This window comes from Botrytis cinerea, chromosome 9 (genome assembly GCF_000143535.2).
Source record: "Botrytis cinerea B05.10 chromosome 9, complete sequence".
NCBI classification, from domain to species: domain Eukaryota; kingdom Fungi; phylum Ascomycota; class Leotiomycetes; order Helotiales; family Sclerotiniaceae; genus Botrytis; species Botrytis cinerea.
In genome coordinates this window covers 2,126,598-2,148,224 of record NC_037318.1, presented here as the reverse complement: position 1 = coordinate 2,148,224, position 21,627 = coordinate 2,126,598, and the positions used below count along the sequence as shown (strand labels likewise).

At 42.2% G+C, this 21,627-nt stretch overlaps 4 protein-coding genes across 6 annotated transcripts; 2 read left to right on the top strand and 2 right to left on the bottom strand.

The window, feature by feature from the left end:
* The first annotated feature begins 85 nt into the window (after window positions 1-85).
* BCIN_09g06150 (hypothetical protein) lies at window positions 86-2,632 on the top strand. Its single transcript, XM_024695276.1, has 2 exons — window positions 86-450; window positions 532-2,632. The coding sequence occupies exons 1-2, from the start codon at window positions 409-411 to the stop codon at window positions 2,104-2,106; spliced, it is 1,617 nt and encodes a 538-aa protein (XP_024551070.1). The 5' UTR covers window positions 86-408; the 3' UTR covers window positions 2,107-2,632.
* A 796-nt stretch (window positions 2,633-3,428) lies between these two features.
* Bcmcm1 lies at window positions 3,429-6,980 on the bottom strand. 3 transcript variants are annotated; one of them, XM_024695273.1, is made up of 5 exons: window positions 5,865-6,980; window positions 5,428-5,587; window positions 4,769-5,144; window positions 4,529-4,663; window positions 3,429-4,467 (listed from the first exon to the last, which is right to left on the bottom strand). In XM_024695273.1, the coding sequence occupies exons 3-5, from the start codon at window positions 5,021-5,023 to the stop codon at window positions 4,174-4,176; spliced, it is 684 nt and encodes a 227-aa protein (XP_024551067.1). In that variant the 5' UTR covers window positions 5,024-5,144; window positions 5,428-5,587; window positions 5,865-6,980; the 3' UTR covers window positions 3,429-4,173. The 3 variants fall into 3 exon arrangements, with proteins under 3 accessions (XP_024551067.1, XP_024551068.1, XP_024551069.1); XM_024695275.1 differs by having other exon boundaries at window positions 4,769-5,587; window positions 5,865-6,104; window positions 6,365-6,980; XM_024695274.1 differs by having other exon boundaries at window positions 5,428-6,104; window positions 6,365-6,979.
* A 2,759-nt stretch (window positions 6,981-9,739) lies between these two features.
* On the top strand, window positions 9,740-12,732 carry Bcpls1. The gene is made up of 2 exons (XM_001551683.2): window positions 9,740-11,038; window positions 11,120-12,732. The coding sequence occupies exons 1-2, from the start codon at window positions 10,873-10,875 to the stop codon at window positions 11,629-11,631; spliced, it is 678 nt and encodes a 225-aa protein (XP_001551733.2). The 5' UTR covers window positions 9,740-10,872; the 3' UTR covers window positions 11,632-12,732.
* A 4,833-nt stretch (window positions 12,733-17,565) lies between these two features.
* On the bottom strand, window positions 17,566-20,497 carry Bczrt1. Its single transcript, XM_024695272.1, has 3 exons — window positions 19,167-20,497; window positions 18,903-19,061; window positions 17,566-18,846 (listed from the first exon to the last, which is right to left on the bottom strand). Exons 1-3 carry the CDS (start codon window positions 19,271-19,273, stop codon window positions 17,958-17,960), a joined length of 1,155 nt encoding a protein of 384 aa, XP_024551066.1. The 5' UTR covers window positions 19,274-20,497; the 3' UTR covers window positions 17,566-17,957.
* Between the last annotated feature and the right edge of the window lie 1,130 nt (window positions 20,498-21,627).

The following is a 21,627-nucleotide window of genomic DNA, read 5'->3' as shown; positions in this document are numbered from 1 at the left end:
ATGATCATGTGATACTGTGGCGTGTACGTATTCTCGAGGTATATTTGTTTGAACGGTGAGGAATGTTCCTTGACTCGTGGGAAATGAATAATTCATGCCAAAATTCTTTCTCTTTCATCTGAAACTCGTTGTTCGCACTGTCATATTTGCAGAATTCTATTTGTTGTGATTCATTGAGAGCGATTCTTGGAGTAATTTGCATCGCGACTCAGGATATCGAACTTGCGATTGTTATACATACGCCCGAGATCTGGTGGACATCGCATATGACTTAATGTTGACCGCGTGTTGAAACAATCACCTTACGCAACGAGTTTCTCTCAGACTTAATTATTACACCATATAATCTCTTTCTCGAACAGAGGACGGTACTTTACCGCACCAAATGAAGCTTTGCAATACATCGTAATGGGACAGCTCGGCGACTTATCGCCTGGGGGAAGTGTGGCTGTAAGTCAAAGTCTCTCGTCCTGGAAATAGTTCAAATATTCGTTGCACAGCTATCTAACTACCATTTTTACGTATTGGCAGATTGGGATATTAGTAGGACTCATATCCACGAGTGTCCAAAGTCTCGGTTTAACCCTCCAACGCAAATCACATATTCTAGAAGACGAGAAAGGGGCACATCATGTTCGAAGACCGCCGTATAGAAGGAGGAGATGGCAGTTGGGTATGGGCATGTTTATCATATCGAATCTTGTGGGCAGTACGATCCAAATAACAACTTTACCTTTACCTGTATTGTCGACTTTACAAGCTTCGGGTCTGGTCTTCAATTCTATTTGCGCAACTTTGATACTGGGCGAACCATTTACAAAATGGTCTTTGGGGGGGACATTATTGGTTTCGACAGGTGCGATCCTGATTGCTATATTTGGGGCTATTCCTGAGCCTGCTCATACGCTGGATCAACTACTATTACTTCTCGGGCGACGAACCTTTGTTATTTGGATGATAATGCAGACTTTATTGGTTGCAGGAATAGTCACTCTTGCTTGGTTTCTGGGGAGAGTTCCAAGAATCTCTGCAAGTCCTCGAATCCGACTCCTTAGAGGATTGGCATATGGATGTATTAGTGGAGTATTGTCAGCCCACTCTTTATTGGTAGCCAAATCAGCAGTCGAACTGTTGGTCCGAACAATTATTGATCGACACAACCAATTTGATCGATGGCAATCATGGGCTATTCTCTTCGGTCTCATCTTCCTGGCTCTCACGCAGCTATACTTCCTGCATCGCGGTCTCAAATTAGTATCCACCAGTGTACTATATCCACTGGTATTTTGCATCTATAACATCATAGCCATTCTCGATGGCCTCATATATTTCAAACAGACTGACAGACTATCCGCCCTACATGCAGGGCTGATTGCTCTCGGGACAGCCATTCTACTATCCGGCGTCCTAGCTCTCTCTTGGCGTCTCAACGAAGAACAGACTCAACCAGCTGTAGCTCAAAGTGCGCTTGCCCCCGGGCTCGGCCTGGTCGAAGATACTGACAACGACTCTTCAGAGTCCTGTAACGCAGATGAAGAAGCCGCCATCACATCTGAACATCAAGCTCTCCTAAGCGACGAACCCATGACTCCAACCACTAAACTCGATACGATTATTGGAGCAACAAGACATGTGAGAAAAGCAGTTCGTCTTTCAGAAGTAGATGAGATTTGGGGTGAATTAGAAGATGATGATGCAAAATCGACACCTACAAGACCAAAAGCAAAGAGACCAAATTCTGCATCGACATTCCCTAGACCCTCGAATTATGATGAGGAAGCGGGAATGGACTCACCTATTCCAGATGAAAATACCTCACTTCTTCAGCGGCAGGTATCTTCTTCTCGTAGAAGAAGAAGACGTTCAACGGGCTTCCCGGGCTTTACAGCTCGTCCTACACCGAGGAAACGTCGATCTATGAGATCAGAAAGTCAAGATGCGACAGGTGGGTGGTGGAAGATGAAATGGTGGAGAGATAGAGATGGGTGGAATGACAAAGGTTCTGGTCCTCCTTCTAGTGGTGATGGGGGTGCGGGTACGGGACTGGGAATCGCGGGGGTAGGTGGGTCGGACGCTGGTCCTTCGGAAACTGGAACGGGTAGTTAGGGATACATATACCTTATATATGAATACTGCTTTTTTATTTTTCTAGTCTTGTTTTTTTAAATTTGAAAATTGAAGGTTTCCTACCTAGCCTATTAGGGATGAGTTGATGAATATGAAAGATTGGGTGTTGGTCGTTATTGTACATTGATTGGTTGTTTATTTCTATGATACTTTTCCTTTCTACTCTTGTCTGGCTCTTCTTTTACCTTTTTTTTTCCCCCCTTGCCCTTCTCGTTATTTTCTCTTTCTATTACAGTAGAACGAATGAAAGAATGGACCGATGGCGTTTGGAGGAATTACAAGCATGCTAGGTATATATATGGGAGCGCTGGCATTGATATTGAAGTTTGCTGAGGCACAAGGAATAAGGAATAAGGAATAAGGAATGAGGAATGAGGAATAGGTATAGGCAGAAGGAGCAAAAGAGAGATTGGGGAGTGGAGTGGTAGTGTGAAGCAATACAGAAGGGAGCGGGGAGAGAGTAGTTAATTATTACATAGTTTAACATGATATATCATGGACTTCAAATATAAATATGAATATAAATATAAATATAAATATGAATATGAATGTGAGATGGGATAATCTTCTTCTTCTTCTTCTTCTTCTTCTTCTTTACCACCCACGCACCAACTCAGCACTGCTGAAATCCATGAATAGATACCTAGGTATACATACATATATTATGAATACAGGGATAAAAGATCGGATATAAGAATGCAGAAGAAGCCCTTCCCTCTTCCCTCTTCCCTCTTCCCTCTTCCCTCTTCCCTCTTCCCTCTTCCCTCTTCCCTCTTCCCTCTTCCCTCTCCTCCTCCCCCCTTTCCTTTCCTTTCCTTTCCTTTCATACTCTCCCCCATCATTCAAGCTAAGCTCTCTCTCTCTCTCTCTCTCCATTATACCTATACCTATACCCATACCCATACCTATCCATCCATCCATCCATCCATCCATCCATCCATCCATCCATCCATCCATCCATCCATCCATCCATCCATCCATCCATCCATCCATCCAAGTAACCCAATAAACAAACAACCCCCCTCTCCTCGCTTCCTCTCCCTCCAAAAGTATATCCCCAATCCTATCTACGTTCGCAAGATAATGTATATACACATATATATATACATATACACATATAACCCATCAAATCCGATATCATATCAACTCCTAACGGCTAACGGATCTGCACCTGCAACTGCAAGCCGAAGGCAAAACGAAGTAAAGCTAGACCAGGTCGAACATGCGACATCAAGGTATAGCAAAAGCAAAAGCAAAATATATCTATCAGATATGCACAAGAAAACGGAACACTACCAGGTTCATCAGAAGCAAATTCATCTCATCTATTTCATACTTAACATTCTTTCATTCCGATAAAGTCCCTCTTGCAAAATCGTCAGGAAAATCACTGCGCACTTTAGAAACTTTCTGAACAGACCAATTATTTCATTTAGTTCTCATCCCCAAATGATTTTACTGTACAAGAGAGAGCTGCTACAACGACCTGACCTCGAGCTAGAAATTTGCCTGATTACCTGCACCCACTTCCCACGAACCATCCTTTTGATATCATCCCATCATGAATGAACTATGTTATCTTTCAATGCATCATCCACCATCACCGTCACCATGCATGCATCACCATGCAAAAACCCAACCGTTCAGACGAGAGAAACAGAAGAAAAAGGAGGAATTCGCAGAACCAAACATTGGCCGCCCACCTTGCCTGCCAAAGCCCCCGCACCAACCAACCGCCTTGCACGCCCCCTTCCCTTTTACCATATTCAGAATTCCAAATGGTGGCAAGGTTTATTAATCTCATTATCGCAAATTGTGTCTGTTTTGGTGATGTGGAAAATACGTCTGTGCAGACCAAATGAAAGAGAGCCCCCATATAATAGAAAGAAAAAAAAAAAAAGACACCTTAACACCTTCGGAAACAACATTAGAGAATCGAACCCCGCAAGACACGATTGGTGCAGAACACTCTTGCATTATGTGCCGGGTATCAAAGTTTCAAAGACTTATTTGACCCGTCTCGTGTACTGGGACTTCGCGATTGTATTATGATTGATGTGTCTGCGGTTGTGGCATGCCAGCTTGTGGAGGCATATAACCTCCTCGTTGTTGATGAGCCATATAATTTTGATAAGCAATAGCTTGTTGCTGTTCCTGCGATAGCCCTTGTACGCCAACGCCATAACCTTGATGCATTTGTGGTGCCTGTTGAGGCATTCCAGGACGACCTTGTTGTTGTGGAGGTAAATGTTGTGGAGTTGGCTCCTCGGGTGATTCGACAGTGTTCTCATCAACTCCGTTCTCACCATTCCCAGAAGGCTCGGGCGCATTCAAGCAAGCCTAATATAGGTGTTAGCATCGTGTCCTTGTTAAGCCGAGTGAGGCTGAATCATTTGCATACCTGAATCAAATTCTTTCCTTCCGCCTTTGTGACCAAAGGTTGTAACTTTGGTGTTGTGAAAGTGTATACAAGACCAGTCTCGGACACGACTAAGAGCAAAACTTGAGTCCCAGTCAAGACTGACAATTCGTATGCCTAAAATGCAATCATATATAGTCAGCTACCATTTCGCACACGATAGGCGCGTCGTATTGCATTGACGCGTATCATTGTTGACAGAAATAACGAGTGAGAACTGACCTTCTTCATGATACCGGCCTTTCTTTTCGAGAAGGTGATGTGGCGACGCGATTTATCTGTAATGAATTTGATCTCGATTTTTCTTCTTTCGCGACCGGGTTTATCATCATCGTCATCGTCGTCATCGGCGGTGGCAGGTCTTGCGCGTTTAATACCACGAGCATCGGATCCAGCAATTGGGTTTCCATTGCCGACAGCATGTTCATCGAGAGCTGTTGGGGAATTTTGGTCGTGTTGATCCGTGATGTCGGCCATTTTGATAAGATTTATTATAAGATAACTTAATTGAGGTAAGGTATGACGAGAATGACTGTTTTGAGGTGGTTGCCGACGACCTTACTGCTTATGGGGAAGTGGTGGAGAGGCTGTTGTCCTGCTTTGTCGCAGAAACCTGGTTAACGAAGACTTGATTAAGAATGGTGGGAATTTTTGGGTTGAGCCGAGTTTATTATCTCAGCCTACGAAAGAAAAAAAAGATGGGCTGAAATTTAACTGGAAGAGCAAAGGCCGTCCGCGCGCCTTGTTTTTCTTGGTTGCCGAGCACCGAGAAAAGCGGTAAAGAGGGAGAGAGGGCGAATGGGTGGGTGGCTTGGACAGGATGGAATTGATCTGGATGGGACTGGATTGGATTGATTGAATGAATCGAGGAATGAATTTACCTGATGCGGGTGGATGTAATTGTATGTAATATGATTGTAAATGGAAATGCAACGGTGATGGATCGAGGAGTACTCCTTAAAGGCAAATGTGGTGGATGATGTAAGCGTGGATGGTATTGGTTGTTAGATGGGCAACGGGACTGGAATGGTAAAATGGTAACTGATAAAAGGATCGCAATTAGTACCGTCCAGCGAAATTATTTACTCGATTCGATCACTTTCCAGAGCATCGCGGAATCTGATTCGACCAAAACTGTGCGTGAAGGGGGCGAGTCTTGGGAGAATGTTCCAGGTTAAGATGGGGGATGGTGGTATGGTACGGTACGGTTATGATACAGCACGCGGTACATACGGGTTGACGGTTGCGGAAGTTGGGGGTGGTGCTTGGATGCGGAATTGCAAGTGGTGCCTGGTTGCTTTTTCTTTTGGGTACGTACCTGTTTTTGGAGGAGGGGGCTCTTGCGCGTTGATGTTTCGTGCCGCAGTAGCAATAATACAGTCGCAGTGGTGGGCGTGGGCGTGGCGGCGGTGGTGGTTGCCGTGGTGGTGGTGGTGGTGGTGGTCGTCGTCGTCGTCGTCGTGGTAATAGCAATGGCAATAGTACCGGTTGGAGCGTCTGGACTCTGGACCTATTTCTTGTGCTTCGTTCCTGAGAAGGAGACTTCTTGTGAAAGTAACTGTAAGAAGAAGACGGGGGAATTAATAGATTGATCAGGCAAAATCGCTGCAGCGTGAATGCAGGCAGCGTGAATGCGGGATGGGTGAAAAGAGGATAGATTGATTCAAGAAAGCACAGGCGAATTAAACAATTAAACAATTTGTTCGGTACGGTCCTGTGCGGATGCTGGGACTGGCACTGGCAATCTGGCACTGGGCTGCGATGTACGATTCGATGTATCTGTATGTAGACTTCTTTGGGTAAGGAGGAGATACACACTTGCACACAGATGCTTCCGTAGACACAAGCGACAAGTTAGAAAGTAGAAAAAAAGATGGGACACCGGGGGAGGCTGGGGTTGTGGTTGTATGAGGTGAAGTCAAGACGGATGCATCGAGTAAAGTCAGAAAAATGTGCTCGGTCGGGAAAGTGTGCAGTGCAGCCAGTAGTTCCGTTGTAGCCAAAGTGGTTGGTCGAAGGGTCCCCTGGGTGCGGAAAAGTGGGCCGCAATGTCTTGTACTGCAAACTATTGTATGCGGGAAGGAACGGTGGGGGGGGATTTGTGAACTTTGTGTAAGACTTGCAATAATAAGTGGGAGAGGGAGGGTGGAGAGGGGAGAGGGGAGAGTGCAGTGCAGAGTGGAGAGTGGCTAATCTGTGGTGTGATGGACATAGGAATTGTTGGAGAGATGGGCCAATCAAGTGCTGGCGCCGTGGGCAGTGGAATGGGTCGTCCATGAAAGTATCTGTGCATGCCGATTCGATTCAATCGCATGCTAGCATATAACTGGTGAAGATGGGTTAGTCGCGTTCCATATATTCCTCCATTAAACTTTTTCCCAAAATTGCACAGACGATGAGATTGGAAAAAATGGTTCCAAAGGAATCCACGGCGATGTCGAATTCGATAGTATGCTCCCATCCAATTAAATGAAATGATTGAAATTGAGATAATATCGAAAACTCAAAATTATTTATGGGTAATGGTCATCAACCACTTTGGTGAGGGACAATCTCAAGGGACAATCCCAAGGGACAATCCCAAGGGACAACCTCCAAAAGTTCGCGCGTTCATTAACTCAGTCCCCAATCTTTTACTCGGCTCTAGGTAAGCTTTTAGTGATGGGATCTATTGAAAAGCACTTGCAGGCATCGTGGCGCATCGGCCATTCACAATCCCTACGCTGCTCGAAGGAAACGAGACGGGCAAGGGACCTTTCAATGAGCAAAGTAGCGTGCACCGGTATCCAGCCCGGAAGTTTCTGCATCCCTGAAATTCAAATTTGAAGGTGGTGGTGGGTGTGGATGGGTGTGCTGTACGTGCTCGAATGAAGTGGATGATAGATGATGGGGGGTGATTGATGGAGTGACAGTCAGGGACTCGACTCATTTGAGGGAGTACTCAGACGCGAAGACAATCTGTACCATTTGAGATAACGGTCGTAATTTCAATCTTGCACTGTACTTGGAAGCAACTTTCTTCCAAGCACCCGTCCCAACAATGAACTGTGGTAAATGTGGCTCATGGCCATTCATTTCGATTGATCAGATTTCCATTCGGTGCACACACACACACACAGTACACTCGAGGGCGAGTTTCAATCGTCACCTCCAACTCCAAGTAGTTTGACTCGAGAAGGATTGGGAATATCTTGGCAAATGGGGTAAGTCTGCGACAAGCATGAATCCTGCCCTTGTCTAGAATGGTTTGAGATAAGGTAATTCGGCCTATTGGCCAAATTTCTCCCTGATCGTTCAATCATTGACTCAACCATAACTTGTGTGGGATGGCCATGGAAATGTCTCGACTTGTGTGCTCTCTCCTGAACAAATGCAGAAATGGATGCAGTAGTGTGGGAAACAGATAAATTGTGACCCGTAATCATTTCCCGAGCTGTTGGTAGTGTGCACTGTGCAGTGTGCAGTTGTATAAGAAAACATGGTAGTGTGGGGGGGAGGGTTGAAGATCAGTGCGACAGTGTGTTGAAAGTTGGTAATTGGTAAAGTGTGAAGTGTGAGGGTTTGAAACTTGGAAACGTGAAACTTTGACGACAGAGACGACGAGGAGGATTGAGATTGTGGACATGACGTTGGAGGACAAGGAGTAGGAGAGGGTGGGCAAGGCAAGGCAAAGGCAGTGAGTGGTGAGTATGAATGTGAGCGTGAATGCGAGTGCGGATGTGAATGCGAATGTGAATGTGAGTGTGAGTGAGTGTGTGAGTGTGGTGTGAGTAGTGGATAGGAGAAGGAGGATGCTCATATGGGCAAACAAGAAGCATTTCGTCTAGAGTTCATAAATTTTATATTCCAACATACCTTACCGAAAGAGTATCTCCTGATGCAGAATAGAAAGAAGAGGCAAAGAGGTTACCGTCGATGCTTGAGGCGTTGCGACTTGTGTGCTTTGGGCTAGTGCAGGTATTTGAGGACTTGGGCCAGGAATCCAGGAATCCGTCTCTCTGCTCTGGGGAACAATAGAATAATGGACAGGAACAAGTAGAGAATAAAACCGTTTGGGGGCAAGCGTTGATGGACAATTCTGAAAAGGGGAAGGAAGCGCAACCCTTTTTCCAGCCTTAACGAGTATAAGGGGACGCTGTTCGTCTCTGGCATCAGGAGTCCGTAGTATGGATGTGCTGTTTGTGTGCGTGTATACACAATATGTGTGTCACTGACGAGTAAGATAGGTAAGCTATCTTCCTGGCCATCCTTGAAGTGAAGAGAAAAGGAGGGGGAATGCCATTTTCATTGGATGATGAATCTATCTAGGAGGCATAGGCTACTTCGCTCTAGAAGCGTTCACTCAATTGGCAACTCGAGCACACTACCGATGTATAGATTCAACAAATGTAACTACCGGTATCAGACATGTATCTGAGAAGCTCCGAAGATCCTTTCCACCTGGAGTCGATAATGTATTGAAAAAGGGTTCAGAACAGAATCAGAAGGCATCACCTATGTATCCATCATACCATTCTAGATGTCCTGGATGTGTGAGCATACGACATGTATATCGGAAATGGACAGAGATGAAATGAGAACTCCGATTCTCTTCCCATCAACCAACTAACTGCTTGCACTTTTCTCCTGGCCTTTGAACGTTCCAAATGTTTGTATCTCCCACGGGCAACTCGCTCAAGACCGAATTTGAAGTCTGCGTCTACCCAGCAGCAGCCAGCCCATGTGCTACAGTAATACAACTACCTGCCGGTAACAACTCTCAGCCAGTTCCGTTGACGTTTACTTTACCCAGAACAACGGCCATTCCCAGATCTCAGATGTCTGCACATACCCGTGCATTGGATCTCCCTGTATGATCTATGATCTATGATCTATGATCTATGATCTATGATCTATGATCTACCCGCACGTGTAACCATCTGTCGTCACATGACAAGCTTGCGGTTGAAAAGCAATTCCAGGTCTACATTGATTGTCACTTAAAGGGCCTTCTATGTATCCTTTCGTACCAAGAAAAAGGGTCAACATGAAGTCTTTGGAATTAAATCTTAAAACAATCAAGCTTCCTGAACCTTTCTACCGTTGGACAGACTGTCAGTTCGATTGTGAATAGATGGGGCATTTTCAAGCCTCAGCCGTTATCAATAATAATAATAAACCCCCTTTCAGCTCAGTCGGAGTTACACTCAGCCTGGACCTGTTGAACCAAACTTGAAGCGGATGATACTCCGTTGGACGAGCTCTCAAGCTTTCCTGTTCCTGCCTTAAGTTTCTTGGGTTGTATTTTTAACCTCCGAACCCTTGGAGAAGATCATGAATAACCGCCTTCTCTGTCTTTTGCTCGTGCTCATGCTGGTGAGTCGTCATTCACCACCAAGATGGCAACGGTATCTATCATATCATATCATATCATCATATCTCCATCCATGCATGACATAATCAACGCCTCTTGCGATACCGACAAACACATACATCGAACTCAAGGACATCATTGACCTCTCTCAAGATTTTGTTCCACCAATAGGTGACCATCAAATGTACCTAGGTAGGTGGTTACAAAATTCGCCATCCGCGATCTTCATTGGTCGGATATGGAACATGTTACTTCTAAGCCCATCATGAGGCAAAATTCGAAACGCCAATTGTAGAGAAGAGAAACCAAGAAATCCTTGAACCCCTCGTTTTCAAGCACCGCCATCACAACAACACTCACGATTTTACCACGCCATCCTTTGACCGCAGTCACACAGTCGCAATGTTGTTACAATCTTCTGGAATCACACGAATGCCATCTATTGCACGGCCCATTTCACCAGGTATGAAGCAATGTGTGCAAATTCCTCACGATATGAATGGGCATTGCTGGTAAGGGAAGTGTTTCTGTTTCTGTTCTATGCTGGGACGGTAAGATCACACCACCATTGAGGCAATACTTACGATTACATTCCGTTTTACCTCTCCCCATTGTGGTTTTCGGTGGTAGGGCGGTCTTCTTTTCTTTCCTGTCGCAAGAACGGTTCTCAAACTCTTGTGGCTTATTCTTCTCTTTCCACTTGATTGTCTGTCTTTTTCTTCATTTCATCTCTTTCTTTTTCAACGTCTGCCAAGCAAAGCTCAGTGCATTGATTGCTTGATTTCTCTTCATTATTGGATTTGTTCTTTCATTGCCATACGAAGGTAGCCCAATCAGTGGCCGATTTACACAAATTTAGACGCCGGACGTCCTCTTACTAAGACAACCTTCTCTTCTTCCTTTCATTTATACTTCGTTCATATCGAAGTTTGACGTCGAGTTGAGTATAGCTGGTACTATTCAACAGGACAAGATGGCGGATAAAATTCTTTTGACATATGTTATTCTGGACATACTCTTTGTAGGTTCAGGTGCATTATTGCTTGGGTTTGCCTTGACGACGAAGACTGGTACTTCGCAGGCTCCTACTATTGCCAGTGTAGCTACCGATTTGTTGTTGATGGGTACACCTTTGAATGGTTGGTTTTCCCGTCTATTCATTATATTGTTGGTCTGGGAAGAAAGTATAGCAATGAGCTAACATCACTCGCACCCTATAGCCGCCATTGGAAATGCAATCTTGATCTTCTTCGCCTTCCTCATCTCCATTCCCGCCATGCTCCTCAGTACCACTCGCGGCTGGCTCAAACTTCATGGCTTCTTCGTCGTTGTCTGTGGTCTCTTCACTCTCGTTATCGGTCTTGATATTTGGTTCGGTACACTAGAATCTAAACAATCTCTTCTCGATACATGGATTGCCCAATCTGCGACCACGCAAAGTTTGTTGCAGGAACAATTAAGCTGTTGTGGATATTTCAATAGTACGAGTGCGCCAGCTTTCGTAATCGATAGTACTTGTCCTAATGCTATTATTGCGGCCACAATGCCGGGATGTTCAGCGGCATTTGTTAAGTTGGATGGATTGTTCTTGGATGTCATCTTTACAGCGGCTTTTGGAATCGTGGGCTTGGATGTTGCGCTTATTTTTGGTATTGCAATGCTTAACAAGGATCGTAAGGAGAGGGAAAGATATAGATTTATTGATGAGAAGAATGGAACGGGGTCTTTTTAGGTTATAAGCGAGGGTGGGTGATGGAAATGGGTGGCTAGATGGATGGATGGTTTTCAGTTTTTGGGATGGGGATGGTCTAAGGTGTTGGAGCACTAGGGGTTTGTAGTGGAGTTTGGGGAATGGGGGATGAAGGAGGGTATGCTGTGTTGCAGGGAAATGCTGTTAAGGGAAGGAGAACGGAAGAGATTGTGGGTGGGATAGTGGAGAGGGGGTTTCTTAAGATATGGCAAACAGGTTTCAATGGAGGGACACGATTCTATGAAAATGAAAAGGGGCCAGAGCAGGAGCAGCATAAAACAAGTGAAGCTGAATGGAACAGAGGAATGCAATTACTCATCTGGAGAACTCCTACATCTCACTAAGATTAATCCAATGTAACCACAACGCTTCATTTTCTACTTCAATGTCTTTTTTTTGTTTCTTCTGAGTTCTTTTTATAAGTTATATTTTATGTGTTTAATGTTTCTAGATTGTTTGAATAGATAGATAGGTTTTGCTTTGTTTTGTTTTGTTTTGTTTTGTTTTTGAGGGGAGAGGAAGGGCTAGATTAGCGAGGTAGATGAATAGATAGGTAGTTATATTGTATTGTGTTGCATGTATTATAGACAGTTGCTAGTTTCAATGTACTATGGATATGAAGGTGAATGTAAATATGAATGTGAAGTTATTCGGGTGTGAATATTTGGGATTAGAAGGATAGTATAGTGTGGTGTGATATGGCGTGGTGTAGGATATGGGAGATGGGAGATGAGAGATAAATTTAAAAGTTGTTTATAGGGGGTGTGGTATAGGAAGAGAGGGTTTGGATGGAGGGGTTTGTATAGAGGGGGTTGAGATTTGAGGTGAATGCTGGATTCTGGATACTGGTTGATGGTTGATGGTTGATAAATTCTGGTTGGTGTTTAGTGTTTAATGTTTAGTGAGATGTAGGAGATGTAAAGATAAATAGAATGAGGAATTAACGTGACAAGATCTCTAAGATATAAATAGGATAATGAAGTGGTACATTGAAAAGGGGAGTGAGAAGAGGATTGTGAAGATGTGGAGATAGAGGGTTAGTGAAAGGGTGAGAATTTATATTTTAAGTTGGGGGGGCTTTGATGTTTTGAGAGGCTTGGGTTTGAGGGTTGGGGGTTGTGGAGATGGGAAGAGGGATGGGGATAGAAATGAAGTTGTAAAATAGAATAGAGTTGAATACTAGAAAGAAAGCTATATAAGGCTTGGAAATAAGGGCTTCTCATGGAAAATAGTGTGGAAGTAGGTAAGTAGGTGTATGATAAACGAAGGTGGAAAGATCGGGGATAGTTATTTTCTAGAAAAGGAAAAAAAAAGGGGAATTAGAAGGGCTTTGGATTCAAGAGTATAAAATGGATTTTGGTGGTTAAGGGTGTATATAAGTAAGCGAGTGTTTGTTAGAAGTAGATGGATAGAAATGAGGAATCGAATTGAGGGGAATTGTGAGGGGAGGGATGAGGGGTAGGGGGAATGTGTAAAAGGGTTGGTTGGGTAATTGAGTTTTTGAGGAAGTAATGGAGATGTGAGAGGAGAAGAGAGGAGAGGAGAGGAAAGGACAGGAGGAGATATTAGATGTTAGATGTTAGATAGAATAATTGAGAATTTGAGAGAGGGGGTGAAAGGAATGGGAAATGGGAAATGGGAATGGGAATGGGAATGGATGTTGGTTGAGATGGGTTTTGGGAAGTAAGATGAGGGGGGTTTGGGGATTGGTTTGGGAATTGGTTTGATGTTCTTATTTAATATTTGTCTTGTTCGTAAAATAAGTATACAAAGATAAGAGGGAAGTGATACGTTTATTACAATAGAAATAGAGATGGATATATATATATATACAAGTGAGATTGTAATTCCAGCGGGATGGGATTGGGAATAGAGAGGGGAATAGGAGAGGAGGGAGGTGATGATATTGAGGAAATTTGATGGAAGATGAAGGTGTAGGAGGATGGTGGAGGTGGGATATAGTAGGGGGGTGGGTGAGAGAGGAAAGGGGTGAGATGTTAGATATTGATAGATGGGTGGATGAATAGATTGAATAGATTGGACTAGGAACACGAGAAGAGAAAAAGGAAAACGAATGTGAGAAAGCGGAGATCTGGACGAGAGAGCGAGAGGGATCGGTAGATTGAGATCTGTAGAAAAAAGTTCGAAGAATAGAGATTGTATGTGTCATAGAAGTTGTGTTTGGAAATTCTTGTTATAACTTGCAGGCTGGAAGTGAGACGGGAGGTAGTTAGATTGTGGGTTTGCATTTATATATTTATACATGCGTATATGGAAAAAGCATACGATTTCGATTCATTTGATTTGTAATTAGATCTTAGAATCTGATTAGTTTATTTTTGTGGTATTTATATCTCTAATGAAAAGATCTAGAGATACTAGGCTAGAATGAGGAAATGAAAGGGGCGGGGGGGAGCGGTAGAAAAGAGGCGAGGTGGAAAGAAAATATACAGAGTGAGAGATAATTATAATAGAGGGAAATATATATTGGTACAAGAAGGATACGGAAGACGTAGCACCCACGAATTGCATAGATCCTGCATATCTAATTGTATTCTATCTAAAGAGCTAGCTATATACAGAAAGTAATAGGTCTTATATAGACCTACTAAAATAGCTAGTCTCTTTCACATTTGCTTAGGGTTTTACTATAGTAGCTATTGAATTAAAGTCATTCACTACACTCACACGATATAGTATATAGATTATTTTGAGAATGATTATAATAAAATAAAAGAGAATAGTATTGAATAAAGTAAAATATAATAGAATATAATGTAATAGATTTACAATAATATTGATATCAACAAATAAATAAATTATTATACATATTTAGTTATATCCCAGAATTTCTACAACTAATAGAATATAAAGAAATTACAAGAGCTCACAAGAGCATGAAATAGAAATATGATAATAAAGGAAAAGATCTCCAAATTTCAATAAATGACACGATAGGAAATGAAAAATGTGAAAAAGAATAGAAATAGAAATAAAAACAAAGATATTAACTAAATCACTTTAAAAGAAACAAGACAAAACATACGCGAAATAAGTATGTAAGCGGCGAGCGAGGAATAAGAAATAAGGGATAAAAGGATAAAGAAATATTATATATATATATACATTAGTTGTATTCAACTCGCTTATTTCCCAACTATCTATTACATATAGATATATTGTTATATTATTGAAGACTTAGCGAGCGAGCGAGTTTAAATGTTAAGCTTAAGAGCGTTTGTAAAGAGGAAAGGAAAGGAAAGGAAAGGAGGAGATAGATGAAGAGAGAAATAATCGAATTCGAAGGGAGTGTGTATGGTTTAGAGTATATAGGATATAGGATATAATATGTAGAGCGAAATTAATACAAAATAGAATGTGGAAAGCGGGTGGGTGGTTGTGCATGTGGATGTGAATTTGAATGTAATATTTGAATGAAAAGAAGATTATAATGATGATGATGATGAAGAAGAAGAAGAAGAAGAAGAAGAAGAAGAAGAAGAAGAAGAAGAAGAAGAAGAAGAAGAAGAAGAAGAAGAAAACAATAAATTACAAGCACATATCAATATATATATACAAATCCAAACATCCACATATCCACAATCCATTCCAATTCCAATTCCCTTCCCTCTCATCATCCAACTCCTAACCACTAACCTCCTCCCTCATATTCTCCTCCATCTCACCCCGTCCTGTCCCGTCCTGCCCCACGCCAACATCACTTCTAGATCTCTCTCTCTCCTCCTCCTCCTCCTCCTCTCCTTCTTCCTCTTCTCATTCTCTAATACCAATACCAATACCAATACCAATACCAATACCAATACAAAAACCCACCCTCCTTCCCACCAAATAACCCCATAATCCCATCCCCCACCCCCCGCACAAAAAAGTCAAGAGAGGAGAGAAAATCCATACCGATATCCCCAAACCCATCCCTCCCTCCCTCCCAATATTAAATAGACAATATGCATACATACTCTACTCTACTCTACTCTACACACATTCCCACACCCTCAGCTTAAGTTGAATCCAGAAACACAATCCCATTTATTTTACTATCTATGAGAAATTTTTATATTATGCCGTATACTATAATATAAAGCGTAGTTTGAAAAAATAAATAAATAAAGAATGAATAAAAACTAGCTGTCGGGGAAAAAGATTTTTTCAGACTGTGGATTCACAGTAGCTTTTTTTTCTTTTTTTCTTATTTTTGAGATATATACAATTTTAATTTTATTTCTTGAGTCTTTATGGGGGCCAGCCCCCAAACCCCCGATCCTCGCTACGCTCGAGATTTAAATAATAATAATAATAATAATTTATAAACTTCGTTAACCTCTCGCTTCTAGCTCGTATAAAGGCGCCGGAGACGCAATGCAATTAAGCTTTACAACCTGAAAACCTCAAAACCTCAAAACCTCAAAATCTCACAAATCTCTTTCCAATTCTCTAATTATTCAACTTTTTTATCAACCGAAACAATTCTACCCTAACATCAGCTCAGCATATTATTTATGATTAATCAAAAGAGGGTTTTGTAAATCTGCAAATACAAAAATGGCCTGCTATATATAGAGATAGATATATAATTTATATCATATATGAAGTACATTCATTTCATTTCCACTTTGTTTACTTTTACGAATCTATTAAAAAAAAAAAAAAAAAAAAAAAAAAAAAAATAGCAAGAATCGTCAAGGAGATTGATTGATGCATTATATATCCCATCTCCAACTCAAAATTCCCTTTCCAAAACCCCAGATTTCCAAGATTTGTTTTTCCACTTCTGTATAATTAAAAATTTCTATTTCTCGCCTCCCTATTTCCTGACTTATATATATTTCGAACAATACATATCGAGATACTTTTTTTTCCCCCCACAATCACACCCCCGATTTTCTCTCTTCTCTCTTCCATATATTTCGCCATTCGATTTGTATTCTCATCATCTCCATCCCTCATACTCATATCTCTTGTCACTCATACTCTACAAAATTAAAGCTAGAATTCCATCCCAGCCCATCCCATCCCATTTCAAATCTCCTCCCCCCCTTTTTTTTCTCTTTTTTTCTCTTTAACTTCATATCTCCTCACTTACTCCTCAAATACTTGTATATCTCCTTATTTACTCTTCAGATATCTATATCTATATATATATATAACACATTACAGCCACTACAAATATCCATCTATCTAGCCAACCCTTCCCCTTTTCTCTTTCCTTTCCCCTTTCCAATCCCCTTCTCTTTCTAACAATATATATCATCACTATAATATCCACTATACACATCAACATCCACACCCACACCCACACCCACATCCTCTCCTTCTTCTTCTTCTTCTTCTCCTCCTCCTATCTCCACCAATTAATACCCACCTCCCTCTCTCCCCAGATAACCCAATCCTAATCCTTCCCCTTTCCCCCTTCCCATCCTCATTCTTTAAAGATATCTACCTATCTATCTACCTATCCACCCACCCACCTTCCCACCTACCCACCTACTTTCAAATACATCTTTCTATACCTATATCTAAACCCATAATCAAATAAACATAAACCTCACACTCACACTCCCACTCACACCACTCACACTACCCAAATCGAAATCAAAATCGAATCTACACTTATCACTCTCGATCCTTATAACCTCCCTTTCCCCCTCCCCCCTTCCTACAAATTCCCTCTCATCAAACCTCTCTTCTATTACTACACCTATTTATATCCATATTCATATAAACAGCATTATCAGTATCAATATCAGTATCAGCATCAATCCTAGTACTTGTACCAGTACCTATACCAGTACCTATACCAGTACTTATACCAGTACTTATACCAGTACTATATCAGTCAACAACTTAACATCACATTCAAATTCAAATCCACAACATCACAGCCAACACAAAACACAATAAAAGCAAGCAAAATATCAGCTCTATTAATCTATTAAAATTCCTTTCATCCATCCTGCATTCGACTACATTTCATGAGTCATAACTCATATGATCATCATCAAACCATTCAGTAAACCAAGGTAAAGAAAGTCCTATGCTATGTCGAAAAAGGAAAAAAAGTAGAAATGTGCAAGTTCAAGAATATGCAACCTCACTTTTATTTTCATCCATCAAATCATCCATTCCACCCCTCCTAAATACAAGTTACACATGTGTAACTTCATTTTTCGCATGAGAAAATAAAATCCTGGGTATATGAAAACCATCCATCAACTAGAAAACCATCCGCCGATATAAGAAACCAACCAACGTCCACCAGAGGAAATGTTCAACAAATCCAGAAGATTAAGTTAAGCCCACTTACCAAGAAGAGCCATGATAAATGTTCCGAGTAAAACGCAACAGATCATGAATGTAAGTCTCTTCTTATCATGAGTCAAGTCTGGGTTGAACAAGAAATCACGAGCCAATAACTCAACCAAACCAGTGTAGATGAGGATACCAGCAGAGATGGAATCGAGAACACCAGAAACGACATTGGCAGTGAATGAACCAGAGTTATAAGTTGTGCGAAGACCAAGACCGATGGCGATAGCGATGGGTGTGGTGAGACCATAACCTGCGCAAAGAACCCATGGAAGCCAAGAGAAACGCTTGGGGAAGGGAATGGCAGACATACGAGCACCGATACCAAGACCCTCAAAGGATTGATGAAAGACTAGGACAGGGTAGAGAGTTGAAAACTCATCACCAGCAGTACCGAGGTTGAGACCGATGATGACAGAGTGAAAGATGACACCAAACTCGAGAATCAAGAAAGCAGAAATTTGTTGACGGAACGAACGTTCTTCTGCCATCTCCGAGGAAATGGTAATCTTCTCAACATCCTTTTCATTTGAGAAAGAGTTGGATGCAGGGCTGTGATCCTTTGATTCTTGAGCTTGTGCGATGTTGTCGAAGAGGTTTGGATCTTGATCACCAGAATGAAGTTGATTGTGTGTAAGGGTGGCGCGACGAGTAGTGTTATTGCCAGGTTGATTGGTGACAACATCTTCGATCGATGGACCATGTGCAAAGCCATACTTGCGGTCAACATATTGTTCAGCAGCGAAATCCATCATGAAGATGGACAAGACTGAAAGCAAAACAATAGCAGGTACGAAAGAATAATCGGCCCAGCCACCAGTCATTCCAACACAAGTGTCGGGACCAATTTCTCCATAGGCGGGATCAAGCAAACTGAAAATATGTTAGATCTCTCAAAAAAAGATTTGTTGGGAAGGAAAATGACTTACTGGATGAAGGCAGTTGCGATGATAACACCAGCACCAAAGTAACGAGCGAAGAGGTAGACATAGATGTTGATCTTAACCCAGCTGACTCTTGCAGCAACAACAGGGAAGAAGGTAGCAGCCGAGGAGACGATCAAGATAACGAAGAGAGCAGAGACACGACTGTGATGATTGATTAGTAGTTGATTGAGAAGGATGGAAGGCAAAAGTTGAAGGATGATAAGCAGGAAGAAAGAAGGAGGGAGAGAAAGCAAAGAAACAACTTACGCTCCCAATTTTCCATTGTACTCATTTTCACCCAGACCAAGATAACAAATGATATCTCTTGGATCAGCGGTGTCTAGATCGACGACGTTTGGATTGAAGTCAGTCATCTTGAAGACTTGAATGAAAGACCGAGGTAGAGGTAGAGGTTGAAGGTCGATGGATAGTTCAAGAGGAAGTTCAAGAAGATTGTCGTATCACGGTCGGTCGAAGAACAGTAGTCGGAGAAACAAAGGAGGATCAACTATCAAACACTTGGTACCAAAGTATAAGAAGTGTATAACGTGTGTGTGCGAATGAAGAATGACGAATGAAGATCCAAGATCGACACTTCCAAGAGATGCTTCGATGTGCTGTGACAGAAAACGGGTTTGATGTGCGTGTGAAAAGGATGTAAGTGTGAAAGAGTGAAGGAATTAAGAAGAAAGTCTCTTTCCCCCCAAAGGCTTATTTAACGTCTGCAGATGAACGGGGACCCTTGAATTTTGCGAACCTTGAGAGGTAGCTCCTCTATATACCACCGCCCTCTTTTTCTCTTTTGTCTTTTCTCGTCTTGTTCGCCTTTTGATTTTCACGTGCACGGGACGGGATGGATGACCACGCAGGTATTGTCTTGTCTGCGAGAAATGTCGGATCTCGGATCGCGGGTCTCTGCTGTTCTGTTGGATATGGAGGTGTGAGATGCGTGCAGATAAAAATGGTTCCAGGACGAAAGGATGGAGAGGCATGCAAATAAAAACACCTTGTTGGATACCCCCCGCCCTTCCACTTCCACTTCCACTCCCACTTCCAACTCCCACTTCTCAGCCAAATCTGAATGGAGGATAGTGACTATGAAAAAGAGATGATTGATCTTCCTTGGATGGATTGGAATTGTGGGAATGGTGATTGGATTGGATTTATTGATTGAGTAATCCGGTGTGGATGATGATGATGATGGCGCAGGGGAGAAAAGTTAAATGTGAAAAAAGCTAAATGATAAGGGTTGGAAGATTAAAGAGTGAAGAGTGAAAAGCGACGAGTGAAAAAAGCGATGCTTGTATGGTGTAATGCCGTACGGTAGGTATATCGACGATGATGATTGCAGACGGGATGAGAATCAAACATGTGTCGAGATATGGGAATATAAGTATGAGATGGAGAGATCCCACTTCTTCCCATCCAGCATCTACCTCTCTACCCCCTCTCTTATACATGCATTCCTGTATATACGTAGTACGCACCCAGCACTTCTCCTCCACCACCAGCAACAGTCACACCACGCAAACCATCCACTCATCCTCAAATCTCACGAACCGTTCACGACACACACATCATGCCGGATCCCGCATGCCGCACACAAGATGACCAGAAGGAACGCCAGGGAAAGAGAAACTCCCGAAGTGTGTGAGAGGGGAGGATGCGGAGGAGGTAGGAAGAGTAGTCACTTGAGATACATATGTGCATACCTACCTCCATACTTCTCGTCTCTTCACGTCTCGCACTCCCTCCTCTCGTATACCGCGAACAACGAAATGAACACTTGCTAGTGAAGATGGATGGATGGATGGATGGATGGACATATAAGTAAGCCAGCCAGTGATTCTCCTCTCCCCTCTCTCTTCTCTATCATCGGCATCGCATCCTCATCCTCATCCTCATGACGATTCTTCAACATGAGAAAAATAACCCACATACACATCTAAATCACTCTCCCTCCATACATAAAATTTTCATCTCTGTAACAATGTACGCATGTGGGGCTCCAACATAAATAAACAAAAACTAATATTTGCAAGGCATGCAATGCATCACTGCCAAGAAGACGGATGAGCGTACATGTGCATACGATAGTAGTAGTACTAGGCTAGAGGTATCCATTATCCATTATCCATTATCCACCACTTCATCCACTCCGTTCATTTGATCCATCCGAGAGCAACACAAATCTGACGACATCTTTCTGATTCGTTTCGGTAGGGGGGTCTTGTAAGATTCCATCCATGCCAGTCGTGATATATATAATACGTTGTTCATATGATGATGACCCGACAGCCATGTTTTTCCCATGGGTAAGATGAGGCTGAAGATGGTCATGTGCGAGGTAGGACTCGAGTACACGGTGTCGAGGATTTGTTTTCGTAGAGGCGTACGCTAGGGGGGAGGGGATGGGAGGGATATAAGGGGAGAATAGATGGATGTGAAGTGATTGATTGAATAAATCAACAAATAAATAAATAGATAAATATAATATCTATATACCTCCCTATCAAGAAACCTGAACTCGAAAACTCTATTGAAAGATTCTGATATAATAGATACTCGAATTCAACATGGAAAAGTGACACAAACGATAGAGACCAAGAAAAAACCAAAGGACTTGATACTTGATATCTATTTGTATTTATATATATATATATATATTGCAAATAATAATACAAAACTCATATCACATCAAATCATATCAAACCACTCCTCAAACCTC